Genomic DNA, 27961 nt, shown 5'->3' on the forward strand with positions numbered 1-27961 from the left:
TACCCACACCACTGATCACTTTATTACTTCATAATGGCTGTTTATTTACTTTACTGCGGCAGTAACACGGAGGGATAAAGCCTTTCACAGCTGGGCAAACTCACCATACTCCTTCCGCAGGTGGTCTGGAATGTGGGGCTCATAACCTTCCTTCTCGGGCACCTCTACAAAATCCACTTCATCTTCATCTTCATCTGAGTCAGCATCTAAGGCTCGCCTCTAGGGAAAGAAACACACCCTAAGCACAGACAAAAATCCATTTGGGCCACTTCAAATGAAAATATTTGTCTATTGGAAAGGGGGAGGGAGATCTATGAAATACCCTCCTTCACCACAGTAAGTTCATTTATACCCAAGTTTTCTTCCTACAGACGCGGCTTTACTATATTTCAAACTCGTATCTCCCAAACCATCTTGGAACCTTAAAATATTTCCCTAAAATGTGAGCTTTAAGGATTCTCCCTTCAATATGTCACTTGCCAATCCTGGACCAGTCTAAAAGGAAATGGAAAGGCATATCAAAATAGCAGTCACCTCCAGGAGCTGGTCTCCCACTTCAAGTCTTTCTTTGTTGATGCCTTTGCTGCAAGGATTGTATAAAATAATCACTGTTTCACAGAACAAACTGATGGGCAGAAAGAAAGAGTGCAGAAGAATGGGGGATTTAATGCTGATAAAAGCAAGGAAATTCACTGTGGTTTCAATGTGTTTTTACTCTATCACTTCTTTCTTTTCTTTAAAGCATGAAACTTAAGAGAAGCTGAAAATTATCACAAATCCATGTTCTTCAGGCTTGATAAAATTTATAAAACCTATTATTACAGAAAACATAAATCAGGCCAAATTTAACACTTTAAACTTCTTTTAGGTACAACATATACAGGATGTGGTAATACACACCTACACAATGACTATCTGATATACTATTCAAGAACAGACTACATGTATTAAAACCAAATGCAACACTTACTTTGCTAGACGTTTTAATGTTACTTAGCTTCTGGCTAATTTTTTTTTTTCCTTTTAAATAGCTTTAAATAAAAATAACTGATCTAAGTCACCAGGCCAACCTATAAAATGAAATTGTAATCCCAGTGAATGCTAGCTAGTAGCAAGCTGGCTGCCTATCAAGGAGGAACATTCATAGCTAAATTCTAACTAAATGCTCGAGACCCCACAAGTCCCCCAGGTCACACATGCCTCAGAATGGTGACGGTTTCACATTTAATTTGCTTTGCCCCTCCTCTGCAGAATGAAAGAATTCCGCTTACCCCATTTTATTAAAAAGCAACAGAAATCAACATGTGTTTACATTATCTGCTCTTTTCTGGAAATCAAAACCAAGCTACAGCTCTGGAAGACAATCTGAGGGCCATTCTTCACAGGGAACAAAAGCAAAAGCCAGGTGAGCGTGATGACTTTCAGTGTCCCTGCTGCTTTCCAAACAGGACTTTAGCATGTGTATCTATATAAAACCATTGGGCAAATGAAGAAGAGGGAGTCAGAGAGAGAGAGAGAGAGAGAGAGAGAGAGAGAGAGAGAGAGAGAGAGAGAGAGAGAGAGAGAGGAATATGATTGCCCCCGGCAGCAGTATCATACCAATTTAATTCACTAATCTAATCATGTGTCACAGCAGTATAGGCTGAGATACTGCAGCTTAAAAGAAAAAAAGGGGAAAAAAAAGACAGAAACCTGGAAAGGGAAAAAACCAACTCCTAACCCAGTAAGCAACATCCATACTGCATCACTTCTTGATCAGCAATTCTCATGGGCAAGAGTCAAAATCTCTCTCTAGCTAAGCAGATGGAAGTTTTCTGTATTGTTACTGTAACTTACTATTATTTTTAAATAGACCAATAGATGTACATAATAGATGTACAAGATGAACTTGGTTCAACATTCTCTTCTAGAGAATCCCCTCTTAGAAAAATGCTTGCTTACAGGGGGGAAAAAAAAGAAAGAAAAGAATGCTTTAATGAATATCCAGAAAACAGAGGGTTTGGAAGTATCCCATACCAATAGGTTTTTATTCCCCCTCCTATTTCCCTTTCACTGCAAATTCCTTTATCAATCATAACTGAAACCACCCCTGCCATTTATGATAAACAGGCCTCAAAATTGAAATCCCCCAGCCGAAGCAATGCTTTCTTCCTCCTCACCCAGAGAGAAAGAAAGGGTCACCAGGCTGTAGGAAGTATTGGAGAGCTACATATTTTGTTTTTGCTTCTTACTATAAACAGCTCACCCTAGCCACAGAAAGGAAACCAGTCTTTCAATCCCACTTGAAGTCAATGAGACAAAAACCTATCCAAGGTGCCACACTTGGGTTATAGGGATGTCCGACAGCGTACCTCTACTAAAACCTGCTAAAGTATTGGCCAAGGACAGGTGTCCATTTTCAAAATCTAGATATAGAAGAGCTCCTAGTATATATCAAGAAAGCAAAGTACTGTGTTTGCAGTTTTTGCTCCAAGCCAGCTACAAAGAATTCCCTCATCTAACTCAATGGGTCAAGTCTACTCAACAAGAGAAAGAGGTACAAGGTAAGCCAATGTCTATGTCTCATTATCATGAAGCTTAAGGGAATTCTCACCTTCATTCTGTCAGGCATTTGTGGCTCAAACATAAACATCCACAGAGTTTTTTTTTTAAATACAGTTGGGGACTCCCTCCCCACATACACATACACACACACACACACACACACACACACACACATACACACACAGAGAGAGAGAGAGATTTCTCCTTTATATAATGAAATCATTTTTGTCCAAGAAAAAAAACCAAAACAAACCTTCAACCAAACTACAGAGAAGCATTTCCAGTGTTGCTAGACCCCTATGCTTTTAAAAGCAAACTATTAAATCTATACACTAAAAGCCTTAGCTTGTAAAAACTTGGCTGTGTTTCCCAAGTAAAAGCCATACTTAAGCTTCTCTACAAGATGATAATGATTGGCATCTCAGGATGCTCAGAGATTTGAGCTCTGATTTTCCACTAGAAGAATACAGATCAATGAACCTCAAGCCACAAGTGCTCCAGTAACCAGACAAACTAATACAAGTCCAATGGTATCTGCAACTTTAGCCTGTCCTTGCTTAGTCAGAGTCTAGACTCACATGTAGGATTGGACTTAAGACACATTATTAACATGCTAATTTCACATGATGAGAGCATCTCCAGACTGGAATGCTGGCTCTAGCATTCAGCCCGGCAGGGATACTGAATGCCGAGGGTATACCTGTCTCAGATACTCCTAAGCCTATGAAAATCTCTCCTGAGGAAAGGCCTAATCAGATGCAAATTCACTTTGTTTAGGTCCGATCCGTGAGCTGTGCTTTTAGGGGCTATAGGAAACATTAATCATTGGAAACTGTAATTTTTGTTATCAGTCTAACACTAATCAAAAGGGAAACCTGTCACTACCGCTGACCTGTGAAACGTCCCAATTATACTCTTCGGAAATGACAGGAGCACTTAACTTCCTCACTGAGTAAATGACGACGATCAATCAAGTCTGAATAACAATGAGCCACGGAGCTGAAAATTATTTTTTGTATAGAATCTACCCAGGAATTTATGAAAGGTGAAAAGCAACCCAAGGTTTTAGGGGCATTATGGCTCCCAGCTAGTGCAGTGCATATCAAACACTAAACAGAATTTATGTGTTTTAATTTTCTAAAAGGTAGATGTGGACTTGGTGCTACAATGCATAACATATAATGCCAGATTTTAAATATGGGGGTCATTTTCATAAAATATTATGCTTATTGTTTGCACCCTTGAATTTCATTGGGGACTTTGATTAAATTTCTATTTTCTGGAAAATATTTAACTGCTTAGCTAACTAGTAGGAATTAAGCCTTCTATTCCCCATTGGAAATATTTATTTTAGGGGTTACATCAGAAATCTGGGCCTTTTTGTTCTGAAATAAAAAGTGATAAGGCTAAGTTCTCAAACCTAAACATGTCAATAAATAGTTATGTTCATTAAGTCTCTTTTCTAAAAATACAAAAGTACAGCTGATTATCTTGTCTATAGCAATTCAGTTCCCCTTCTCCTAAAAGGATATAGGTTCAGGATCTCAGTTGTCCTCTTATAGTTTTCCTAAAGAGGGTTTTTTTTTTCACTTCATTTTTTTTAATAAGTTAAAAATAAGATAACATTCAATCTAAATCAATTTTGGAATTATGAATGTTCACTACTTCTGTTCAAAAGACTCAAATTATAATTTTATCTTTCCCAAGCTAAATATCTAACCATACCATATACCTGTAATACATAAATTATGCTTTCATATAAAATACAATTAAATTATAGCTTAAGGAAAGGTGGTCATTATCTTTGTTAATGACAATAGTGAATGAGAATTCAATGATGAGTCCAATCTCTCTTTGATGTGCAAACTAAAAATATATAAACTTTGGAGACCCTTTGGAGAAAGGGAATGGAAGGGAATAACTAAAAAAAAAATAAAAATCCCTACTTGATCATTTTTAAACATTTCTTTCTTAAGGTAACACATAAATGGCTCAAAAGAATCACACAATTTTAAGCAATGGTTTTCAAAGTATAGTTTGAGGACTCCTGAAGGTCCTTGAGACTCTTTCATAGTCCTCAAGGTCAAAACTATTTTCACAAAAAATACTAACACAATGTACCTATTAAAACATTGCTCCCTTTTCCAACTATAGATCTATATAAGGTCAGATTTTCTTCACATATGTCAACCAAAACAACATAACAACAGATTGAATATAGAAGTAGAGATGAAAATCTAACCATAGACAGACATTACAGAGATTTACAAAAATATGTAAAGTAATGTCACTCTTCTCACTAAATTTTTGTTTATTAAAAAGTTATTCTCCATTGTTATTTGTTACATATAATTAATTTTTATTGTTATTTTTAAAATAAACTAATAACTATTTTAAATATTGGTTTTAATTTCCAATATGATAAATGTTGATAGATGAAATCCACATAAACAAAATTCTTCAAGTTCCTCATTTTTTAAGAGTTTAAAGGAGTCCTAAACCCAAAAGTTTTGAAAACTATTGATTTAAAACATTTAGAAGAGAAAAACTCTTCATTTTATAGATAGGGAAACTGAAGCCAAGAAAAGTGACAGGAACTTTCCAAAATCACTCAGCTACTAAGTGGCGGGGCCAGTATTTGAAGCCAAGTGTCTGAGCTCCAAGTCTAATGTCCTTTTCACTATATCTCAAGTTGTTATAAAATAGGTAGACTTCTATTTGAGGCTCAGATCCACTTGAGGACACTGGTGAAGAGGAATATGAACCAAACAGAAATCTCACTTTTAAAAACACCCAGAATTGACACATTGACCACACTTTTAGAAGCAGAGTCTTTGGCTTAGATAGGCCAAAAGAGAACTTCTGTGTCTGATGGAAATGACCTTCAGAACAACCTTCTAAGAATTGAGCCTTCCAAAGAGCAGTTTCCCCCTAGAGCAGGCTGCTTTCAACCTCACCCAAAAGCTAAGCTCTCAAATCATTATTCAAAAATAAATAAATAAAGCTCTTTAAAAGCAAAACTACAATCATCTTTCCCTCACTCTATCCTACTATCCCCAAAAACGTATTTGAAGAGAATGAAATCATTTGTGTTTCACCCTGCACTTTCATTTCTGGGTCAGAATGAGGAAGACAGGTTTGGTGTGGTTGTGATCTGTGAGGGAACACCTAAGAAGTGCTGACAGAAGCCTTTGCTGGCCAATCAAAAGCTTCTCCTCCTAATGTCTATTTAGTAAAACAGGAACCACACATGACAGAGCACAAAATCGTGATGGGATTTCCTTCTCCTCCTTTAAAAAATTTTTTTATTTTTTTTATTTTAAGTGTTTGAATAGAGCCAAGATTGACTGACTCTCATTAAAGTCAAATACACAATTAATAGTGATGGCTCTCACTCACCCAAAATTAAACCGACACCACACCAGCACAAATAAGGCCGCACACAGATCTAACTCACAAGGGAGAGATGAAGAAGTGTCCTTGCTTCCTGCCCTGGTTTTATACAAATTGATTCTTACCCACAGTTAAAAGGATTTAGAAAAATGAGCCCCTGCAATCATAATTAAACAAGCAATAAAGCTGTGAAAATATACAATGCAATCAGTTTATAGAACTCGATGCAGTGAGAACGCTAATTATTTGAGAGAGAAAAAGAGAGAAGAAGCAAAGGCAGTACAGAAAGAAGCCATATCTACTGACTGGAGTCTCCCGCTGGGTGGAAACTACAGCTGGGACCATTAAATAAATTTTGTACGGTCTAATTAACTTGCTTCGCAATCTCAATTACTTTTCACCCAAGAAATCACTTTTGTTCAGTTTTATGTGTGTCTGTTTCCCTTTTTTTAAAAAAAAAAATGATGTAAGGCATCCTCAGACAAGTGAACTCTAAACTTCATTTGTCTTTCAGCCGGCTTGATGGCTATGCATTTAAAAACCCATTCTATCTTATAAACTAAAAATTAAATGTACTCAGCTGTGATGGTCGCCATTGCATCTGCTATTTATATGCTAATACCCTCCCTGGAAGATCTTGCAAATTATTCCACCATGCCAATATCTCATGTGCATCTACTCAGAGCCAACTAAACATTTTTTTTTTTTTCTAGAGGGCAGAAGATTTTGGCCAAGGGACTATAATACTTAGTACAGTGGAACCCATTTAAAGAGGCAGCTAGCTGTTAGGTGAAGATATTTTGTTTAAAATAAAAATATGCCCAGAATTGCAGTCAGGTCTTTTTAAATGAGCATAGCTTGAGCTTCGTAAATCCAATCATATATTTCCATTACCTGACTACAAATCTTTTAAAATAAAGACATGCATTTTACAAAAAAATACCTTCTCTGTTTACATACACCAAACAAAATGAAAAAAAAAAGATTTCAATCTTAATATTGAAAAATCTCAAAATTAGAGGTAGCAATAGCTTTTTCACCCTTTTCAAAATGATGATGTTATTCCAAGCTAAACTAGAAACAAGATTTTAAATGAAAACCAAGTCTGAATGACTCAAGATTACATAATCTATTTCCTAGGGCAAAAGGGTCCTTTTTAATCTGCTTAGGAAAAAATCTTGCTTATTTGCATTATTTCAACAAAAAATATGAGAACATCATAGCAATATTTTAGAATGTCCTTTTTTATATGCCTTCTTATTGCTGAGGCAATAGAAGGTTCTTTTCAAAGGTAGCTGATAAGTAGGCACCTAGCCCAGGCCTTGCAATTATCCATAGCTACACTGATCTTCAGGGCAGAGACATACAGTATATTACAGTCTGCCCATCACTGGCATGACCTCTGAGAACCCAAGGTCACCTTCCACCTATAGTGAGGTGTCCAAAGAGGACTTCAGGCCATGATCGGAATGAGTCATTCTGATAGGCCTGTAGAGACACAGCCATACATATGGTGAGGCAATATGGCAAAGTATAAAGTCCACTGGACTGAGAATTGGAAGATCTAGATATGAGGACCACTCTAGCCACATCCTTCCTATAAGAACAGTCTCCTCATCTGAAAAATGGGGAAAAGAATACTTGCCCTATTTACCTCATGGGGTTGTGGTGAGAATTAAATGAGATAATGGATATGAAAATACTACATAAATATGGGCTATTATAATTCAGTTGATCTGTTATCTAGTTTTATAAATACAAATTAGCACAATCTTGTAAGGTTCTATGTAGAAAATACAGTTTATTTTGCTATGTAATTTGCTTACAAAGTGTGTCTTGTGTAGTGGCTACAGAACTAGTTACTGCTGAACACTGAATGGTCTAAAAGCAGTGGTACATTAGAAAAATTGGCTAAGTTATCACTTGGGTTAGTTGAACTTTACATAAAACTAACATCATATTCAATGGAGTGTGTAATAGTTTCTTAGTTAGAGCAACCTAAGATCTCGAAATCTAATAACTCTTATTCCCCTCCCTCCAAGTGTTATAGCTCCCCACAGTCAGCTAACTTTGGGTTATGCTGTTCAATGTACAGGAAAAAAAAATCAATGTCTAGGGACTTGGGTTCATGCTGCTAAATTATTTTAAATGAAAATTTTACATTGAAGATATTTGCACACATGTATTGTGGGAAGGGGCTGCCTGTCTTGCATCAGTGTGTCTTATCAAACACACCTGCTCACATGAATAAAACCACTGCCAAGCGTGTCATTGCAAGTGCTTAATGCAGGCTTTTTGATTTTGATGATGATAAGGATGTTCTTCAAATAAAACGGCACTTACTAAGGATAATCAACACTAACACTCAGGAGCTAGTGGGCATACAACTCAATGGATTTATTTTTAACTTTGTAATTTTAATAGTTATTTTCTCTGGTCCTTAATTGTCTTTTGTTCAGTCTTTTGTTTATCTGATGTCTATCGATAATAAGAACTCTACTCCCTTAGATTACATGTAGCTTTGAGGTCTACAAATCACTTCATTATAACAACCCTAAAAGTCTAGTAACAGGAAATTTCTCATCTCGGTTTTACAGAAAAGGAAACCAGGACTCAGAGAAGGTAACTTGCCAAGATTTGAATCCATCTCTGATGACTTTCAGCCCAAATTTTTTTTCCTAATACACGTCTGCTTCCTTTGTGCAAGACATTGTCCTAGGTATCTATAAGGTGCTAAAGGAAATATGAAATATGAACCCAAGAGCCTACAATTTTCTAGGGACAGACAAAAAATATACATGAAAAGTTAAAAAGCAACACATAGAAATATATGATACAAGCCAAAAAAAGAGGAAAGTTTAAATATATTATATTTCATCTTCTCCTAATATTTCCTTTGCTTGGACTTTTTTAGCTACAAAAAGCCAAGTAGAATACAACCACACCTTCAAAAAACCCTTTTTTTCTTAGACCCTAACTCAATACCTTGCACATGTTGTTGTTTGTTTAGTTATTACAATCATGCCCAACTCTTCGTGATTCCATTTGAGGTTTTCTTGGCAAAGTTACTGAAGTGGTTTACCATTTCTTTCTCTAGCTCATTTTACAGATGAGGAAACTGAAGCAAACAGGGTGAAATGATTTGTCCAGGATCACATCGCTAGTAAGTATCTGAGGCTGGAATGGAACTCAAAAAGATGAGGCTTCCAGACTCTAGGCCCAGCACTCTACTCCTTCACATAGCTGTTCCAACCTTGCACATAATATCTATTTAATAAGAAGTTCATTTTTGTTGTTCTAACTAAATTTCAGTAGCGGTAAAACTGTGATCCCAGTTATCCAAGTCATTCTGTAAAATTATCCTAGTGATCAGGTTGACAATCCAACCCATTTATCAAATGGCCCATATCATACCCAACAGAATACATTTAGCAAGAAAAACATTTTAAAACAAAACACTATGTGTTCTCTTCTTCTTTAATCCCATTTTTCATTTTCTTACTATCACTGGTCTAGAAAGAGGACAAAGTGCCAATAAACAAAGCAAAAATACATATTGATTTCAAATGGATTAATTTCTACTTCTACAAATGAGTACTGCTGAATTTGTCACTGCTATATCAACCCCACATTTGGCAGTCTTTTCTAATTAAACGAAATCATTTTAAAGTTAAAAAAATGATTACTGCTACTATAAAATGGACTGATGCTTAAAATGAATTTTTTCTAACTTACTGACTATAAGGATATTCAGTTATTACTAATTGCACAACATAAACTAATTGGGGATCATAATTGCATAATTAAGCAAGTGGCAGTTTAGAAGTTTTCAAAGGAATATTATCATTTTAACTGAGAACAGGCATAGACTACCCCTATTTCAAAGTTGAAAATGGCAAACTATTTGGCCAAAATTAAGTTAGGATCCCTATTTGTTTATTTATGCCACTTACACTGCTTATCTTCTAAAGAGCTTGGTCTCTCTGGCCTCATTTTCCCTATCAGAAAAGTAAGGGGATTGAATTCATGATTTCTAAGGTCTCTTTCAGCTCTAACATGCTGTGAGTCTATATCTTAAGATGATTACTAAAGAACACACAGCAAAAAAACAAAAACAAAAAAACAAACAAAAAAACATGTAAACTAAACTATATCTCTCTAATAAGTCCAATCACAATAAAAAAAAAATCACAAACCTAAGATCTCATGCCAACGGAAAAGAAGAAATTTAAACAAAGATTAAAATCGCATTTGTTCTCATCTCTATCACCCTGTCAATAAAAGGATAGTGTCACAAATGTCCGGGTGCTCTAAAATAATATAATGAACAAAAAATGTAGAGAGATTTTTCTTTCTTCTTAGTCTTGAATTATGTTTTGGCATCCATAATATGGAAGTTGTTGTGATCTTTTACATATTTGTCAAAAGTTTTCAAACACTTAAATTACACATTATTAAATTAGTGTTTAAAGCTAAGTCTGTTCTGCAGACAGAGTTAACGATGCTGATCCCATGTTAAATGAGGAAACACTTGAGCAAATGACTTAAACCACTCTGTAAATTTTATTTGAAAATTAATCAAGAACTCATTCATAATTTTTAATTAAAACAGCTATAATTAACATCAACATTCATTAACATTAGCCCACATCTGCCCTCTGTACACACCATTACGGATGCTTGAGTATTATCTGGTCCAGATCTTTTTCTACTTAAATGGCTCCCCCCTAAGCTACAAAGCAAGATTCCATCATTCACCACTACTCTCTGTCACAATATAAGCTTATATGCAAGTCACATGATAAAATGTGGCATCTCAACTACAGCTGGAATTCTCAACCAACTGTGTGAATTCCCTCAACTACCCATGCGTTCTCCTTCAAGCTCTCTAGTCGATGAGGGCTAACCTTAACAAAATTGCTTGGATTTCAGTTCCAGTTCCTATTTTTATCAGCTTGCCAGAAAGCATCTGGAAAAGAGTCACTCATATGACAAAGCAAGAGGTTTTTTTCCCCATTAACCAATGGTTCTAGTACCAACCATAAGTCCAACCTGACAGACGACTTTGACCAAGGAGCACTCAAAGACCATGAAACCATTTTCTAACTAAGTCCTATAAAACATCATTTCAGTTTCTCTTGACAAATTCTAAAACTAATAACTCAAGATAAGTGGCCTCACTCACTATGTCAAGCTATGCAAATCACTAAGGCTAAGTTTAAAGGGGAGGAGGGAACCAAGCACATCAGATTTAAGCATTCTTTGAAAGAGCAGATCTGGCCATTCTGCAGTTGGCCACAGGCTATCTACAAGGGTCACAGGAGTACTAAAGATGCATATCTCCTTACTCAAAGAGTTATCTTGGTATGCCAAGGGACTGATCACACCTTGCAGTCACACCAGTTCCATTATGCATAAGTAGTTTCAATCTCAGTGTACTCAGAAAATTGTACAAATGTAATTCCTTTAGCCAAAGAGTCAAGTTAGCATGTCCCAAAAGTTTGGCTTAAAATGAAGATAAATCACATCACATCCATGAGCTAATCCATCAAGAGATATGAAACAATAGGCAAATATATGTATATGTATATATATATATATGAGAAACATTCTTTGTTTTACCTTTTAGTTAAACTTTTGACAGATTTTGTGTTTGTGAAAAAAACGGGAAAGTTTAATTTCAAAATTGGAAAGGATTTCTAAATTTTAACTAACCCCTCCCTGAATTTACCTCTCCCATCCTCATCATTCCTCACAAGTGGTCAGATTTGTCTTTAGTCTTTTATTTGATCAGGCATATATATATGCATATATATGTATTACTAGAAGTATAGGTAGCATTTTAAAAAGAGGATTTAAATAGTCCATTACTAATCAATTTATAATCAAATTATATATGATTATATAAAATTTCAATATAACAAGGTGGTGTCTAAGGCAGAAAGAAATGGATAATAGTTTCAAAAAAGGGAATGATCAGCTGACATGTTTAAATCAAAATTTATAAACACTTTACTGATAGCCACATCTTGTCTTTGTTGGCCTGGTTTTCTAAAGTTATTGGTTTCCCAGGAAAGAAAAATAATGGAGAGGATGACACAAGACACTATTCTGCCGAGGTTGCAGGATATAGCAAAGGTAAAAGAACAGAGGAGAGACTTTTTTGGAAATAAAAATTAATTGACAAGGAAAAAAAGCTGGAGTCTTTAGTCTTGCAAAAACTCCTCTCCTGTGGATTTCACTAAGATAATCAAAAGAAAGACAGTAAGCATTCTAAATTCAAAACCTAAATTATTCTAAAGAAAAATTGAGGAATTATTAGTGAATATCTAATACTGGTATTAATTAATTTTAAAATCACTTCAAAGTATTTCTAACCTGGAAACATACATGGGCACTCTTTGAGCTGTGCACATCTGACTTAATACTCTATATAGGACTAACTGATCATATGTTGCCTCTCCCTTCTCCTATGCACCCTGAACAATAACCAAGCCATTCTGGCACTTGGAAAATGACATGTGGAACTGTAAAACCTAATATCTCGTCCCTGTCACTACCTTTCTTCTCTCTTGGTGACTATCTTTTACTACTCAGAGCAGAATTAAATTATTCTCATGCAACTTTTTTTTCTGCAGAACACACACCCTTTGAACTCCCTTCCTCACCTCCCCCCAACCCTATGATGATATCTGGTCAAGTCATTTCAAGAAAGTCTCTCTCTGAATTCCATTTGTAAACCAAACATAAACCTAATCATTGTTGATATGCATAAGAATAATGCTAGTGATAAAAAGGAAAAGATACCACTAAGTTTTAAAAATAAATAAAACAAAATCTAAAAATAAAATCTCAAGGCCCATTAAAGTTCCTAGAATCAGGAATCCTACAAAACTCTCCCTCTCCTACCTCCCTTTCTCTAATTAAACTCACGTATCCTCAAATTCTAGCATTCAACATAACTACATTCTCATTCATTTCTACTAGTTTCTTGATTTGTTTAATTATTAATATTCCAAATATTTTATTTGTTCATCATAAACATACAGTTTATCAATGACTTGAGTCAATAGAAGGAAGTATAATGGTGATACATAAGTAGGCCAAAGCATATTAGGAGTTTAAGAGGAAGCCTAAAAGAAATCACCTGAGATATTTATAACCAGAAAGGGAGGAGGATAAATCATTTAGAGACACTAAGGGAAAACAGAGGGAGAAACCAAGTCTTGAACTTTTATATACAATTTTTTAAAGAACATTGGGAAAGCTTCCAATGAATTACAGTGATCTAGGTACTTTTTTGCCTTCCTTCTGTGGATTCTCTCTCATTTCTATGTTCTGTATCCTATTTGTACAGAGTTGTTTGCAATGGTATCTTCTTTAGACTTCTCTAGCTCCTTGAGGGCAGAGACTCTTGATTTTCTTTGCATGCCTATTGCTTGACTCACTGTCGGGTCTTAATAAATGCTTAATAACTGTTAACTGACTTTTTAGTTTGTTTTTCAGGAGGATCTGTAAAGGATTTCTACAAAGACAAAGATATGAATTACCAAGTCTAAAAAGGAACAGGCAGTTGGTGATTTGTGCACGTAGAAGAAATAACTCACTCTGGTGAGAGCACAGACCTACTAAAGTATTGAAGAATAAATACGAATATTCATTTGTGTGCAACACATTAAAAGTTTGCCAAGTGTCTTACTCCCAATAACACTGGGAGGTAGGAAGCACAAGAAAAGATGAAGAAAAGGGGATCAGAAAAATTAAGAGACTTGCTCAGACTCACAGAACTAATGTATGGAAGAGTGAGGATTTGAAAATAGATCTCCAGACTCAATCCAGCACTTCTTCCACCATATCATAGTTTAGCAACATCATGGATTAAATAGTATTTTTGTGGGCTAGTTTGGGAGCATTTTTACCATTTCCCATGGAAATATGTGTTTCACCTCGCAACTACTGACTGTCCAATGAACTCATGGAAAACAATCTGGGAGGGCTGTTTGCATTACACTGCTCACAGGGCATTAAGAAGAGCTAGCAGTAAGAGCAGTGATGAAAAAACACATTGTACAGCTATTTACGTGCAAAGCACAATCTGTTCAGATAGGTCTGGTCCTCATCAGAGATGGAAATGTTCTGCTACAACCTACAATTTCTGCTGACCTCCAAATAGTGAAAACTGGAAGATGTTGGCAAAAGTAGAGATCTGTGTCCAAATGACCTTAGGCCACGCCTCCAAGATCAAATCAAAGTAATGGCTTTGGAATTGATCTGACACCCCAAGTAAATACAGTTTAAGTTAAGTGATGACTTTGATATATATTTAAAAATCAATCTATTATCCTAAGCTAAATCTATATGTAATAAGCAAGTTAGGAGAAAAGTTGTGAGATTTTAATCCCAGAAATGAATGGCTGGTCAGATGACAATGGAAATTTTTTTGGTCATTAATATATTATAAAAAATATTTGCTAATAGAAGGGGGAAACAAAGGATGGGAAGGAAACAAACATTTACTAGTACCTACTATGTTCCAGGTTCACAACTAAGCACTTCACAAACAATATCTCAATTGAGCTTCAACACAACTTTTGAGAGGCAGATGCTATTATTATCCTCATTTTGCAGTTAAGAAAACTGAAGCAAGCAGCAGTTAAGTGCTTGTCCAGGGTCATATAGCTAGGAATTTGAGGTTGGATTTGAATCCAGCACCTCCTTGTATAGAGGCAAACTTGAAGTCGGGCTGTATCTGCATAATGGCTGGTGGGATGAAATCACCCAGCTGCTCTGTGAGCTCTGAGTAAGCATGCCATCCCTGAAAAAAAACAATGGCAGAATTGAGTATCAGGGTCAGTCAGGATGGCACCAAGTTGTAGGGCAGCAGGGAAAGTGCTAGATGGGAATACCCACTTTGCTACATGGAATCTCCAGTAATGGGGAGTTCTCTGTCTCAGGAGGTAGAACATCCTTCTTTGGACAGCTCTGTTTTCCTTATGCCCCCTGAAATCAGCTTAAATAACAGCTGGTCTTCATATGGCACTTTTTAGTAGACAAAGTAACTTATAATCTATTAATTCATTTGGTCCTCAGAACAGTTCTGTGTCATAGGCGAGGTAGGGATTGTCTCCATTTTAAAAATGATTTCATTTTTATCATGTTTAACATATATTGGATTATTTGCCAAATAGGGGAGGGGATGAGAGGAAGGGGAATTGGAACACAAGGTTGTATAAGAGTCAATGTTGAAAAATTATTTATGCAGATGTTCTGAAAATAAAAAGCTTTAATAAAAATGATTTAAATGGAGTCCAGAGAGGTTAAGCTACTCAACCATAGTGACATAGCTAGGATTAAAATCAGGTCTGCTGATTCCAAAATCAGGGAACATTCATTCATCTAAGCATTTATGAAACACCTACTATGTGTCAAGAACTGTTAAGTACTGGGGACACAGACACAAAAGTAAAATAATCTATACATACACTTACTCACATTCAACTGGAAGGAGACAACATAGATAAATACTTTGTACACATACTGTTCAAAGTGAGTACCAAATGATTTGGAAAGACAGGGTATCGGTACCTGGGAAGTCAGGAGAGGCCTTGTGCCAGCCTGAAACTAAACCTGGTAGGAAGCTGGTTTTCCACGTGTGAGCAGATAGGACAGCCTACACAGAAGGCATCACACTAAGGTATGATGGGATGCCTTATAATAAAGGGGAACACAAGTAGATCAATTTGACTGAACATAGAATGTGTGAAAAGGAATTGCATGTAATAAGCTGGAGTGAGACTGTAAAGAACTTTAAACACCAAATGGAGGATTTTCCATTTTATCTTTCTGAAGTTTCTCGCCAACACCGTATTCTTAGTATCCTTTATCAGGCTTAGCACAGGGCCTTGCACACAGCAGGTGCTAAATGCCAATCTACTAAAAGCAAAGGCTGGTCTTCCTAAAGGATTGCTCTTTGAAGTATCTGAGCTCTAAGGATCTTCTGGGTTACATGAGCTTCGGCCACATTTCTCCCACTCTGCCAGAGAAAGCAAGTCATTACCAAGAAAGCACTCTTTCTGAGAAATCAAAATAATTGCTCTAATGACCACTAGGACCTTCCAGAGAAGAGGTCTACTCTTATTAGAGAAACACATATATTCTCCAAAATGTGTCATTTTGAAAACTTTCCAGAGACAGAAACAAAACATTTTCTATTTGACTGACTTCAAGGCCTATCAATTAGCAAAAAGCCTCTTTCAGACTAGCCTCAAACTTAGCTTTCTCAAAGGACTGATGTGGCTGGTCCTCTGGGGATATTTAGTCTCATGAAATAGCTTTCAATATAGCCTCATTTAAAAAATCATGTAAAAAACATATAAAAACCTGAGTTTATTATTCTGATTTTAATTATTTATCATTATTACTATTTGTTGCTACTACTTTGTCTAGTTAAATCAACAGAATCATCCATAACATATTAGAGCTGAAAGGAACCTTAAGTTAACTTAGTCTATCCTCCTTATTATATATACCCCATATATAGGGGGAAACTGAGACAAAGAGTAGGTAAGTGATTTGATTAATGCTATAAAGCTCACTAGCAGCAGAGTAGAGGCTAGAATTCAGGTTCCTGAATTCCCATCTATAGTTTTTTCATGGTCTCATTGAGTTTATAGGGAAATACTTTCAATTTTAAAATATATCTGGAAGCATATTTTCTGAAGAACAGTAAACAGTATTGAAATGTGTACTATAATAACTAGCACTTATACCATGTTTTGAAGGTTTGCAAAGCACATATCTGTTAGCACATTTGCTCTTCTCAACAACCATGTTCAATTATTATCCCCTTTTTAGAGTTGAGGGAACTGAAACTGAGAGAGGATACGTTAAGGTTATAAAGCTAATGTCTGAGGCAGGATCTGAACCTAGGCCTTCCTGTAATAAGTCCAGCACTCTTATCCAGGTATCCATGTGCCACCTAGCTGTATAGTAAAAAAAAAATACTGAATTCAGAGGCCAAGAACTTTCTTTTAAATGGATATTCTGTTATTACAACCTCTGTGACATTTATCAAATAAAATGAAACGGTCGGGCTAAATGATCTCTAACATCTTTCTCAGCTTTTCTAGTTTCCCCAAAGTTTACCCCAAGAATATAAAGGGGTTCACAGTAGGAATTAGTAGGGGCATGTGGCTACTTCCAAAATTGAAGGTATTTTTAATGGAACTGCCTTCTCCTCTTGGAAGGCCTTTCCAACCCCAATAGTCCCCTCCTCCCAGAACTTTCATTCTGAGCAAAGGCCAGCCGTCCTTCATTTCTTTCTGCTTCAGATCTCTGGAGGTCACTACCAACGTCCATTGTGATGTCACTTCTCCTTTCTCCCTCCACCTTTCATCTCTCTTTTTGGTGTAATCTTCCTCCTTTAAAATTCAAGCTCCTTGAGGAAAGGCATTATCTTTCTTTTTCCATGTATTTGTATTCTCAGCCCTTAGCATAGTGCATGACACACAGTAATAACTGAACAAATGCTTCTTAACTTTTCTTATAAATGTTCACGCTTCTTTGAAGTTCTCAGAAAAATGTGCAGTTTGCTTTAATTATTTTAAAACTTTCTTCCAAGATGTCTAAGCAGCTGTATCAGTTTACATTTTTTGTATGAAATTTACTTTCCAAAAATAAATGCACAACCTATATTCTAAAAAGTCCTAAAAAGGAAGAGAAGGAAGGTAATAAACCTAGTACTGACCATGTGCTAGAAACTTTACAAATATTTTTACAAATATGTTGGTTGTCACAACAATCCTGAGAGGCAAAAGTGCTATGATGATTCCCATTTTATAGTTGAGGAATAGGAAACTAAGACTAAGTGACTTGCCCAGTATCACACAACTAATATCTGAGAAAGGCAAAAGAAAACTACTCCACATGTGACTAGCATAACATTTAACTTCCCAATCTTTAAGCTATAAAAATTCTTCTCAGTCAAACATCACAAAAATATTTCTACACTGAAAATGCTGAACTCACATTCCTCCATGAAATGAAGTCTTATGAAATTTTAATAAACCCTAACAGAAACATGCTTGTAATATATTAAAATTATAATCATTAAATAGAGTCTTTAACCAGACTAATTTTTATTACAGCAGTTGTATTCTCAACATTAGGCTATAAATTTCCATGGAAACACAAAAGATATAGATTCCCAACACTGGAGAAAGCCATGGCAAAAAGGAGCATGCAGTAAGTACTCCATCTGCTGGCCCTGTTCAGTATTTCACACAGAAAAAAAAAACAATAACAACAAATAAAACGATGGAACAGATTATATGTAAAACAAATTAAACATTTAGCTGACTTTTAACATTTGGACCACAACAGAAATTTTTTTCTATTAAAGATATTTGGAGAATGTGGAGAAATACTGCTCTAGATCCGAATGAATGATTTTCCAGAATCAAATGGGAAATCTTGACTTGTAATTTTACTTTATAAAAAGTTGTGTATCGAGTACAAAGCATATACATATCAAGCATAAAAAAGCCCAAGGTACATCTAGGGGTTGAATTGAGCATTTCAGCAGCACAGCACGTGGAATGAACACAAATTTTTACTATGGAGATCTGTGTTCAAGATTCTCTGGCTCGCTTCTCCCCCATCACAATCAAGAACAAAGGAAGAAAAATGTCTGGTATTAAGAATCGAGAACAAACAGCTCCCACAAGTGATACTCTGTCCTATGGTTGAGGTATTAGTTTGATCTCAAACTTTTCTGCTGCTGCTGTTTCTCAGGCTGGTTGTCTTTCAAATAAATGGAGCAAAATTAATTCTCCTGGACCTTAGAGAATCCCCAGAGGCTTGCAGGCCCCAGGGCTAGAATTCATAGGTTAGAATATTGAACTAGTTGCTTTGCTTATTTTGAAAAACAGTACAGCTTATTAGTAAGCGCAGAGTCAGGGGGCTGAGTCTGATTCCCCCTCTTTGCTCCTGTGCCACCTTCTGCCCACTGGCTAGCATTCTTGGGACAGCTGGCTGGATCAGTTGCAGGGTCTAGGGAATAACCTTTCTCTATGTGAAGCTACACATACCATTTAGGAATCAAATGCACAATAACATCCTGAGTTAAAAAGTGAGTCTCCAGGAAGCTGGGAAATAATTTTATCCTGGATAGGGAACTAGCTCAAAGACAAGAAACAAATGATGGGGACAAGTAGGTGGAAAACTATAAATTGTGGGGTTTCCTTCCCAAACAGGATTAGTTTTTATTAGTTGATATCAGTTTTACTTCACATTCCTGAAAATTACCTAGAAGACAGAGTGCATAGTGAAATCTCTTCCAAGGAGGAGATGTGGGATGTGTCAAGGATCAAGTGATCAGAAAAGCAAATCAGATCGTGTAACCCAGTACGCTACTTGAGAAGTGATGGAATATGGTACCAACATAGCTACAGACTAAACTGAAGTCCTCAGAAATAGCTGAGTCTAACATCCTATCTAACAAGATTTGACCAAGACTCAGAATATTAATTTTTTTAAAATGATGCGGGGATCCAGGGCTGAACTCATCGGCTTTCCTCAGAAATATGCACCCCCCCCTCCTGCTTTCCCTATTTTTCTTAATGGCAGATATCACCATCTACCAACCACCCTACTCATAACCTCAAAATCTCTCTGGCTTCTTGATGTGCAATAAAAACAATCCATCATCAGATCCTGCTGACTCTACCCCCATCATGCAATTACATCCATGTCCCCTTCCTCCTTTCTAGTTGTACTACCTGAATTCAGCCCCTCAACACTCTTACCACAACAGCCTCCTAACTGCTCTACCTGTCTCTTTAGGGCTTCTCTTCTCCAATTCTCCAATTACTCCTCCATACTCTACCAAATTCATCTTTTTAATGCATTTCTCAGGTCTAAATTCTTCAAAGATTCTTCTTGACGACCAAAAAAGACCATCACATAGGTTAATGTTCAAGGCTCTCTATGGTCAAGAAGCACTTTTCAGTCAATCAACATTTATTAAGTACCTTGTATGTGCCAGACATTGTACCAACTGCTGGGGCTACAAAAGAAGGCAAAAGATAGTCCCTGCCTTCAAGGAGGTCACAATCTAACTAACCTTATCTCCCACTACTCCCTGCTAATAGATTCTCCCTGGTCTCAAATTTTCTCGCCTTTGTGCCCATACTGATGCCAGATCCCACTTGTGACTGCCCGCCTCTGGTCTGCTAAAATTCCAAGATAGAAAATAATTTCCCCAAAGTCATACAGCCAGTTACTGGCAGCTGTGATGCACACCCAGGTTATTAGGCTCCAAGTCCAGTGCTGTTTATACTCGGGGTTCACGTTTCCCCAGTAATGGGCTTTTTAACAAGTCTGCACATTTTGCCAGCAGGGCCCAGCAAGGGTAGAATGAATAATGACATTTCCTGCATCTCCCAAGGCCGACTGAATATTGGAAGTACTTCAAGGATCTATGACTTCATCAACATGAGTCTCCTACCATACTGGAGCAGCTGGTTTTGATGAGCTGCTATGGCTGAGCCAGTCTTCTGGGGACAAGCCTCTGCACATTTGTCTGGGCTGGCACTCAAATCCAGCAAGGCCTACAGCTGAAGCCCTCCATCTTGTGGGGAGGGCCTGACAGTTCTTGCACTCTCCCTGGCACACACAGTCCAGGGTCCTCCCCATGGTATGTATAGATAGCTGAGAAGTACTTTATTGCAGAGATTTGATACAACTATCAAAATTGATCACTACACCATGCTGTGGGTTTGGAATACAAGCATATCTATGTTTATTCATCTTTGCATCTGGAACAGGGCCACATATGATGAAGAGATAAAAATTGCCAATCACCAAATCTCAGAGGCCATCTTGCCCCATCTTGCCTGAACAAGCATCCCTTCAATAATATCCTTTACATGCCTTTGTCTGAAGACCTCCAGTGAGGGGAACCTGAGCCCTTCTGAGGTAGCCACTTTGCATCTGACCTCTCTAAATGTTGGCAAGATTTTTTTCTGACATCAAAGCTGAATTTGCATCTATGTACCTTCTAGCCCCTGCTTCTAGTTTTGCTCGTCTGGGCCAAGAAGGACAAATGCATTTTTTCTTCATGATAGTCTTTCAAATATTTGAAGACGGCTCTCATGTTCACCCTTCTCCTTTCTGGGCTACCCATCCTTGGTTACATGAACCAGATTTATGTGGCATAGATCTAAAAGCCTTCATTTTCATCATTACTTCTACTCTGAATTCTTCCAAATTATCATTAATTTTCCCAAATAGGGTGGGAAACGGGGGGAGAAAGGCCTGGTCCCGATACCCCAAATAAGCAGGACAGTCAATTCCTTAGTCCTAGATACTGCCTCTCTACTACAACCCCTGACAGCATGAACCCTTCTGTTGCTCTAACACTCTTATGACTCACGTTCTCATCTTGTAGTCCACGAAGATGCTGAAAATCTCATCCAATGCAAGTAAAAGTGTTTTGTTTTGTTTTGTTTTTTGAAGCTAAGTGGTTTGGTGGACATTGGGGAGTGAGGAAAACCTGAGTTGAAATCCTGTCTCAGACATTAACTTAGCTGTGTGACCCTGTCTAAATGACTTGTCCTCACCCGGGATCAGTTTACTCATCTGTAAAATAGGGATATTAATATCATTAGCATCCTTAGGATGTAAAGTGGATAACACAAGTAATGTGCTTTGAGAACCTTAAAGTTCTATGAAAGTTCTGGCTTTTATGATTTTTTTTACTTCTCTCTTTTCAAAATTATCTTAGTAGTTTGGGCCCAATATTCTATTCTGCCTAGATCTCTCTAAATCACAACTGTTTTTCAGTATAGTAGCTATCCCTTCCAGCTTTGTGTCATCTTGAAATATGAAAAGCATGCCATCCATGCTTTTATCCCAATTACTGTTAAAAATGTCCAACAGTGATGTAACTCTTTTCAACAATGAGATGATTCAGGCCAATGCCAATAGACTAGTGATGGAGAGAGCCATCTGCACCCAGAGAGAGGACTGTGGGGGATGAATGTGGATCACAACATGGTATTTTCACCTTTTTGTTGTTGTTTGCTTGCTTTTTGTTTTCCTTCTCATTTTTTTCATTTTTGATCTGATTTTTCTTGTGCAGCATGATAATTGTGGAAATACGTATAGAAATATGTATGTTTAACTTATATTGGATTACTTGCTATCTAAGTGATAGGGTTGGGGGAAAGAAGGGAGAAAAAATTTGGAACATAAGGTTTTGCAAAGATGAATGTTGAAAACTATGCACATGTTTTGAAAACAAAAATTAAAAAAAATTTTTAATGTCCAATAGCATATATATATATATATATATATATATATATATATATATATATATATATATATATCCTAGAATCGAAGGATGTCAAAGACAGAAAGAGCCTTAGAGGCCATCTATACACACACACACATATATAGATTCTGGGAACAACTGACTAGGGATTCTTGTTCAAGTCAGCACTTGGTCCAGCCTCTCAAATAATTCCAAACCTATTCAAGTGCATTATCATCTGACCTACATCTCCAAGTTTGTACCCAAGAATCACCTAAGGAATGTAAGTAGTCACACCATTCCCCTGATCTCCTCAAGTCTAGTAACCCTGTCAACAAATTAAATGAAATTAGTCTGGCAGGAACTATTATTGACAAATCTATGCTGGTTCTTTATGGTCATTGATCTCCGTTTTCTAGATTTTAACCAGCTAACTCTTTGGTTTTGCACTCTTTTTGCCAGAAATACAAGTTAAGCTCACTAGCCTAGAGTCTCGAAATCCTCCTTTGTTGGATTAGTCCCTTCCCCAATCCAGGCTTCAGATTTTCCTTCTGTAAAATAAAGAGGCAAGACTGGATGATCAATTCAGGTCCCTTTTGATGCTATTTCTCTCTAAGAATGTGATGAATGAGCATTCACAAAAAGAATTCACGCCACAGTGCTAGGTTAAAACCCAAACTTAAAATTCCAGAGCAGAAGAGAATCCAGCCATTAGGACAGAAGCATACACTCTCATAAGATGAAGTCAGATCTCCTATATCTGTCACAAGTATCAGTGCAAAAAAAGTCTTGAGGCTGGAAATGCAAGAGAATTTAAATCTATTTATGTATCCTATAATTGCTAAATAGGGAAGAGTATAACCCGCAACCATCTGGTCATCAGATATATGTGAATTGAAAAGATAATATGCTACTAAACATTTACATCTCCCATCCTTAAATTCTATATAAGCCATTTCCCCCCATCTTAAAATTGGATCACTGTTTAGACTCAGCTTTGGGCAGTGAAATGAAATTTTCTAAGTTCCCATTATTGCCTGAAAAAAAGTTTCTAAGAGCAGGTCTTCTATTTATCTCAGCAAGCTGAAGGGACTATTGCCCAAGGGATCATTGGATCTGTTAAAACTACACCAGCTTGGCAGGAAGTACCAGAGTTTGTACTCCCTAAGCACTGTTCTCAAAAGCCCAGGGTTCTTACTATGCCACAAGAAGTCAATGGAGAAGGAATTTAGTGGAGGGAAGCCAGGAACAATCATGCCTATTTATTTTAAATGAATTAGACATTTTTTAAAAAAAATCAATAAACATTTTAAAATATACATAAGCAAACAAAAAAAGTTCAGAAAAGGAAAAGCATAATCTTGTCACTACTTTGTAATATATGTTTTTTTAAAAACACTGTACATAATTGAAGTTTGCAGTTTTTTACATAATTCTTCATTCAGTTCTTTATATGTTGAATAGTGGTGTTTGTTGATGATTATTAAGTTTCTGATTTAAAAGAAATTTTAAAAATATATCATCTATTTGCCTTACCCTCCAAAGGAAATTTACATAAGTTAGAATAAAAACTGTGGCCAAATATTTATAAAAAAAGGTCAATTTTGAAAGATGCCTAAAAAATGCTTACCCTAGACTTGAAGCTAAATTAAAGCCCCCAACACTCTGATGCCTATTACCCTGGGGGCACAGGGCTTGTAGAAGTTTCTTTTCCTTCAATTCAATATATATTCCTGGTGCCTCAAGGGCTATCAAGTTTAAATAAAACATGATGCCAGCCTATTATATATATATATGTAGATAGATAGATAGAAAGATAACCATAACTAACATACATGAAATTGTATAAATAGATTGAGTAGTATAGTAATATAAACAACAAATACACACTTGGTACAGTGAACATAATAGGTGCTTCATAAATATTCCCCAAACTGACCTAAATGAAACCCCTGTTCAAGCACAAAAGATCTTGGAGCTTCTGATATTGGTTGATTCTACTCCTGATGGAAACAAGAGAAAGAAGAAGTAGAGAGGAATCCTGTGTGACCTTGGGGAGATCTTTTCTGTTTCTTCATCTCTCAAATGAGGGGATTGGGCCCCATGCCTGTTAAATCATTTTTCAATTCTCAACCTATATCCCATAATAAGGACAATATTATAGACAGACAACTCAGCAAAGCAATCTGAGTGTCCTAGAATCGAAGGATGCCAAAGACAGAAAGAGCCTTAGAGGCCATCTAAGTCAACTTGCTCTTTCTCCTCAGTAAGGAAAGCAGGGAGACAAAAGAAAAGGAGTATCTAGGGTGCCCCAGAAAGAAATGGAAGCAGAGATCCTTCAGCTACCCCCCAGTGCCTCCAACTTACAGTCTTCTCTAAATCTGGCCAGATTTTCAGGAGGTCTGGAATCACCATTTAAGCTTCCCCTTGGGCTAGCCAAATGGATTACACAGTGTCATCATACTAAAGGCATCACCTAAAGAGGAAGACTGAAAGAGAAGTGCCTCAATTCAACAAAATATTATATATTTGTCAGTCTAAATGTATTATCCTAAAAGCATGAAAAGAAGTGAAGTCCTACTAAAAACTGAGTGGATGCCTATCAGTTGGAGAATAGTTGAAAAAATTGTGGTTTATGAATGTTATGGAATATTATTATTCTGTAAGAAATGACCAACAGGATGATTTCAGAGAGGCCTGGAAAGACTGATATGAACTGATGCTGAGTGAAATGAGCAGAACCAGAAGATTGTTGTGCACAGCAACAGCAAGATTATATGATGATCAATTCTGATGGATGTGGCTCTCTTCAACAGTGAGATGAACCAAATCAGTTCCAATTTAAGTAATGAAGAGAACCAGCTACACCTAGCAAAAGAACTCTGGGAAATGAGTGTGAACCACAACATAACATTTCCACTCCCTCTTTTTTGTCTGCTTGCATTTTTTATTTCCTTCTCAGATTAATTTTACCTTATTTCTAAGTCCGATTTTTCTTGTACAATAAAATAACTGTATGGATATGTATACATATATTGTATTTAACTTATACTTTAACATATTTAATATGTATTGGTCTACCTGCCATCTAAGGGAGGGGGTGGGGGAAGGAGAGGAAAAGTTGGAACAGGTCTTACCAAAGATTGATGCTGAAAAATTACCCATATATCTTGTTAATAAAAAGCTATAATAATTTAAAAAACAACATGAAAAGCAAAAGAAAGAAAGAAGGAAGGAAGGAAAGAAAGAAAGGAAGAAGAAGGAAGGAAGGAAGGAAGGAAGGAAGGAAGGAAGGAAGGAAGGAAGGAAGGAAGGAAGGAAGGAAGGAAGGAAGGAAGGAAGGAAGGAAGGAAGGAAGGAAGGAAGGAAGGAGAAAGAAAACTATCTTTTCATGTTTTTGGAAAAATAAAATACTATTAAAAATTTAATAAAATTTACCAAGTTTAAAAAAAAAAAGTGAAGTCCTGGTAAAACATAGGAGGAGAAAGCAGAAGGATTTTCTAGACCTCTTCCAGGCTATTAAATTCTAAAATAATTGTTACCTTGAATTAATAAAGTAGGTATTTTCCCAGATCTAAAAATGCTTCCCCTTTTACCTACTAAGAACTCTAATACTCACCATTTTTCTTTTTCTTCCTTCAGATTCAATGTTCATTTCCTTATATTTTCCAACAGCAATCTCTAATTTCTTCTTAAGATCAATGGCATGTTTTAGACGTTCATCATGAATCCCTGCTCGAGTAAACAGCTGCAAGTCAAGAAATGACAATTACTGTATTTAAATCAGCACCAGGACAGAGTCATTTCAAAATTCTCTTGCTTCTTTCTATAGTTTCTTTCTTATGATCTATTTTTCCTTGATTCTTTCATCTGGTTTACCACAAAGCAAAGTGCTGATAGAAAAAGTTATAGATGGCAGCTTTAAGACTGTGTAAGCTTCCACCAATCTCTTTCTAGGAGCTGTTTCAGTAGGTGTTCAAGAGTAAGAAGGAATAATATGTAGGGAGTGCATTAAGGTTTCAAAGCCCTTTTTTAAATGTCCCTATAAAGTAAGCAGAACCATTTTATTACCCCCATCTTATAGACACTGGAAACTGAGGTTCTGAAAGGTTTAATGACTTGCCCATAGTCAGTTAGTAAGTGAGCCAAATTCAAATGCTGACCTTTCAACCCTAAGGCCATTATGCCAGACTTTCTCATAATACTCATTTTATATTTCGATATCATCTTTCAAGTTTCATTATGTTTTCCATTTAGTAATTTTATAGTCTCATCTATATCTCACAAAACCTTTGTTATTGCCAATGTTCAGACTTATCCAAAGGCCATGGCTATGTAGCAACTGACAATCCATATTGCTGTTTGATAAGAGTTCTAGTATTTTAGAACCAAGTTAATCAAGGTTCAAAGTAATTTAAAATACAAGGAGGAAGAGTAATGCGACAAAAAGTGCTGTCACTCAAACCTTATAGTCAGTTAATAAACATTTATTAAGTGCCTTACTATGTGCCAGACACTGCACTAAGCATAATCTCTACCTGAATCCACGACTGAACAGAGGGCAGGAACTTATTGTTGATGAGTTTAAGTCCGTCCATGACACTGTTGACCACAGCCCTGTTATCTTCATTCTCGTGGACTTGCAAATCTGCCAAAATAAAACCCACACATATCCAGAACAGTAAGTAAGAGCAAGGGAAGTCTGAGTCTCATTTCAAGAAAATTACCAGTTAACATTTATCAAGTACTAACCATGAGCAAGGTATATGAGCTAGGACCTGAGGAGACGAAGGTAAAAATGAACAGTTGCAGCCTTCTGGCAGCTTAATTGATATGAAGTTGATATAACATGGACACAGACAAGGAAACACAAGGTAATCTGAGGAGGAGAACATAACAAGTTGGAGGAAGAATGGGATTGAAGGAGGATTCAGACCCAAGGTGGTACCTGAGTCTCACTTTGCAGATAGATAAGAATTATGAGAGACCGAGCTGAGGAGGAACATTTCAGCATGGAGCACAATGTTTACAAATACACAGATATTATGCCAAATCTGTGGAAAAGCTAATGGTAGTCCAGTTTAGTTGGGATGTCAAGTATTATGGAATAAACTAAAAATGAATAGAAATACTAGTATGAGCTACTTTGCAAAACTGTTGTGAGAAAAGCACACTACAAGCTATAGACAGGGTTCTTTTTACCTGTGGGGATTTCCAAGTTCAGGGAGTACTTATGTGAGCCAAGACCATGGCTTCTTATAAAGTCTTCTCCATAACCATCGCCATCGTCATCATCGTCATCATCATCATCATCATCGTCATCATCGTCATCGTCATTGTAGTCGTCATCGTCATCATCATCAGAATCGGAATCATCTTCTACACATTCCCTGTGCTCCATCTCCTTTGGCTCTGGAGGCCTTGACCTCATTGGCCAATCTCTGCTTCCGGCCTCTTTCAGGCAGAGAGATGGGGGAAGTAAGTCTTTGCTGCAACAAGGCTGCTCCTGGTCATCAGGCCTCAAGCCAGTCACTGGACCATGTGTAGCTGCCCCATTCAAGGCCATTGATGAGGCATCTGTATCTGCCCTAGGAGCCTCGGCTGGCACCGCTCCTACCTCCACATCTCTCATGGTGAAATCAAAGGGCATTAACAGTCTGAAGCAATTCTCCATCTCTGTCAGGCACATTTCAATTTCTTCAGACATTTCTG

The 27961-nt window shown here is 36.8% G+C and overlaps 1 protein-coding gene and 1 long non-coding RNA gene across 4 annotated transcripts in view; one reads left to right on the forward strand and one right to left on the reverse strand.

The window, feature by feature from the left end:
- Positions 1–27961, reverse strand: part of UVSSA (UV stimulated scaffold protein A) — a 101399-nt gene that overhangs the window by 49466 nt on the left and 23972 nt on the right. For all 3 annotated transcript variants that reach the window (XM_074275136.1, XM_074275137.1, XM_074275138.1), the window contains 4 exons: positions 27452–27958; positions 26788–26897; positions 25869–25997; positions 105–219 (listed from right to left, as the gene is read on the reverse strand). In XM_074275136.1, coding sequence (XP_074131237.1) covers positions 105–219; positions 25869–25997; positions 26788–26897; positions 27452–27958 — 861 coding nt within the window. The remainder of the gene's footprint in view (positions 1–104; positions 220–25868; positions 25998–26787; positions 26898–27451; positions 27959–27961) is intronic.
- LOC141546941 (uncharacterized) lies at positions 1332–13508 on the forward strand. The gene is made up of 3 exons (XR_012483467.1): positions 1332–1405; positions 2410–2543; positions 13432–13508. It is a non-coding gene; the product is annotated as an uncharacterized LOC141546941 (long non-coding RNA).

Source organism: Sminthopsis crassicaudata, chromosome 6, assembly GCF_048593235.1.
Source record: "Sminthopsis crassicaudata isolate SCR6 chromosome 6, ASM4859323v1, whole genome shotgun sequence".
NCBI lineage: Eukaryota > Metazoa > Chordata > Mammalia > Dasyuromorphia > Dasyuridae > Sminthopsis > Sminthopsis crassicaudata.